Below are 3,069 nucleotides of genomic sequence, written 5' to 3'. Positions count from 1 at the left end.
TAAATCTATTTCTCACTTCCACTGTATAATCATAAGGAATTTGATTTAGGTCATACCTGAATGGTCTAGTTAGGATATAACAAAATAATCAAGATCCGAATTACTGTACATCTTAGATCAGGCAATATCTTAACTATTTTTTCATAAGTAGTATTAAAAATAGTTTTTATGAAGCTAGGGTAATGAGGCTTTTATATTTAAAAGTACTGTATTATGAAATTTCTAAATTTTGTTTCTGTAATTGTGTGTTTTAAAGGGAAAAAAGTCATTTGTTAAAAGACCAAGTAAACTTATAGAGTAACTTGTTAGTATATTAGGCAAAGCGTTGTTGCTATTTCACAACAGATAACCAATTTATATGTTTTTCCTTCATTAGCCATGTTTTCCATAAGACATGTGTTGACCCATGGCTGTTAGAACACAGGACTTGCCCCATGTGCAAATGTGACATACTCAAAGCTTTGGGAATTGAGGTAAACATTGCTAAACTATTTATACAAAGGAACTTAACCAGTGTGTTATTTATATATCTTAACCTTCAGAAAGTTATCATCCTATTTTTTAACTATACAATGTGCTAGACTTATAGGTTATACCAAAAATGGGAACTACTTATATCATAGTGACAGTGAGATGCCATGTTGGACCACCTCTATTTTCCTCCTTCTTCCCCCTCCTCAAATGTACTTATTATGTGGTCAGAACTTGAAGTGATAACCCCAGCTGACTTCTGATACCCCTTGTTGTTTTTTACTATCTTACTATTGCATTGCAACCAAACTTGTAGTTAAATGAGCATGTAAAGTTTGAGAAAGTATAATAAATATTGAATTATATTTCATAAGTGAAAAAACTACCTGTTTCACAATATACACAACAGAGACTCAAGATCAACAGAATCTTCCTGACTTGAGGAGATATATAGATGACAGTGATTCTCAATACTCCTAGGGGACAGCATAGGAATTTGTTTTTTGAGTGCGTTCCTTGTCTCAGGCATTATATTATGAAGTGTTCACGCAGATAAACATGTCAAATGTTGATGGCAGTCTGCCTGTAACATCTTTCACCCCATTGGACCCTGTTATTCCAGTGCTCTGGCTGGGACCAGCAAGAGATGTTTGTGATCATCAAAAAATAGATTGTAAGTTTCAAAAGTCAAGAAGCCTTCCTCTAAGAAGTCACCTATGAAGAAACTTTGTAATAATATGTCAAGGAAAAGTGTGTACTCTGAGATCCTGTTAATGTGGTCAAATGCTTTCCACAGGTGGATGTTGAAGATGGGTCAGTGTCTTTACAAGTTCCTGTATCCAATGAAACTTCCAGTAATGCCTCTCCTCATGAAGAGGATAACCGCAGTGAGACTGCTTCATCTGGATATGCTTCAGTTCAGGGAGCAGATGAACCACCTTTGGAGGAACATGCACACTCAGCAAGTGAGCACCAGGCTGAGGGGCCCCAAGTGCCCCACAAATGATCCGCTGGAGATTAGACACCCAGGCAGAGTACTCCTGTTTTTTAGCATTTATTCTGTTTATCCATTAACACAATTAACACATTCCAGGTTTTTTCTAGTGACAGTGATGCAATGCAGGATGCACCCCTCTTTTGACTTAATATACACATATTCAAATATACCTGAAACAGATGAAATGCTTTAAGAATGGGGTTTATTCACAGAAAAAAGATTTTTTATTAGAAAGTTGCTCTCAAATGCATTTAAGTGTTGATTTATTAACTTACAGAAGCTAAGGACAAGTTTTCAACTTTAGAAGCCATTCTTTATTGCATATCAACCAGAAATTATGGAATGATAAAATATAATTTAATTTCCAAAACCTTGATTTATACACAACTTCTCCAGAACCACCCCCTCCTTTTTTTGCCAGATGGGAAACTGTGTTTAAGAACAGTGTGCTGCCACCTGTTATTTGCCATGAAATGAACAAACCTTGGAAACTAAAAGTGAATGTATTAATTTCAAAATAGTAATGCCATACCAATAGAGAGATTTTAGGGAATTCTGTTACTTTTTTCCTTAGAGAAAACCCCTATACAAATTATTTTCTCTCTCTTTAACTTCTACCTTTGTCTTTTGGTTTTTGTTGGTTTGATAGTTTTTCCTCAGTCCCCATTTTGAGATGACCTAATTCTGGCCTAAAAAATCGGAGGAAAATGAAATGTCAAGATGACTTGTAAAAGTTGCAGCTTCCTATAACATGAACCTTTGTCCTTGATAGGCTTATCAGTGACATAGATACCATTTGTACAGGGGTCACGAGGAATACCATCATGCAAAAGCAAACCTCATATTGTAATCTAATCTTTGAACAGTTTGCAGAGTACAAAGTAGTCATAAGAATCTTAATAATCTGTGTTTTATTCTACCTATAATAGATAATCATTGTCTCTTAGCCTCAGATGAATTTTTGGTTCCTGTAACTGTGTGCTAATAGAATTCAGTGATGAGAAAGAAGAGGGTATGGCATAATTCAGTTTAGCAGCATTGGTAGTTCAGTGGTAGAATTCTTGCCTGCTATGCAGGAGGCATGAGTGTATGGGATAATTCAGTTTATTGCCAGGTCAGTTTAAAAGAAGAAGAAAAGTCCCAACCTACCATTTTGGTGTTCTGTTTTTATGGGGGAGGGTAGAAGGCAGAACAGTTTTTGCAGAGAATTTGAGAAGCAAATAAAATGACGATTCATATTCCTTCTCCCGTATTCTTTATCTGCATTAATGGTAGGAACACCAACCCAGGTGCCTCAATCCAGAAACTTAGGGAGAATCCTAGATTCTTCCCTCTCCCTTTCCTTTTGATTCAATATAATTTTTCCTTTAATCCATCTCCTAATTTCTAACCTTAATTCAACAGTCATAGTTTGAACCACTCTCTTCTCTCTGCCCATTCCTTCCACTCTTCCTCCACCAAGAAATTGGGGAAGTCAAGTCCAACTCCTGTTCCTCCTTTAAAACTTGCTTCCCTTTGAGTTTGGAGAATGGATACATATATATGGATGGCTGAGTCCCTTTGCTGTTCACCTGAAACTATCACAACATTGTTAATTGGCG

At 36.2% G+C, this 3,069-nt stretch overlaps 1 protein-coding gene across 1 annotated transcript in view; it reads left to right on the top strand.

Moving 5' to 3' along the window:
- The window catches only part of RNF128 (ring finger protein 128, E3 ubiquitin protein ligase), a gene marked incomplete at its 5' end in the record, with an annotated part of 34,046 nt that overhangs the window by 22,536 nt on the left and 8,441 nt on the right, over window positions 1-3,069 (top strand). The window contains 2 exons of the mRNA XM_010832358.1: window positions 377-473; window positions 1,268-1,436. Of these exons, the coding sequence (XP_010830660.1) occupies window positions 377-473; window positions 1,268-1,436 (266 nt within the window). The remainder of the gene's footprint in view (window positions 1-376; window positions 474-1,267; window positions 1,437-3,069) is intronic.

The sequence above is a fragment of the Bison bison genome, unplaced genomic scaffold, assembly GCF_000754665.1.
Source record: "Bison bison bison isolate TAMUID 2011002044 unplaced genomic scaffold, Bison_UMD1.0 scf7180017860914, whole genome shotgun sequence".
Taxonomy (NCBI): domain Eukaryota; kingdom Metazoa; phylum Chordata; class Mammalia; order Artiodactyla; family Bovidae; genus Bison; species Bison bison.
This window is presented reverse-complemented; position numbering and strand designations above follow the sequence as displayed.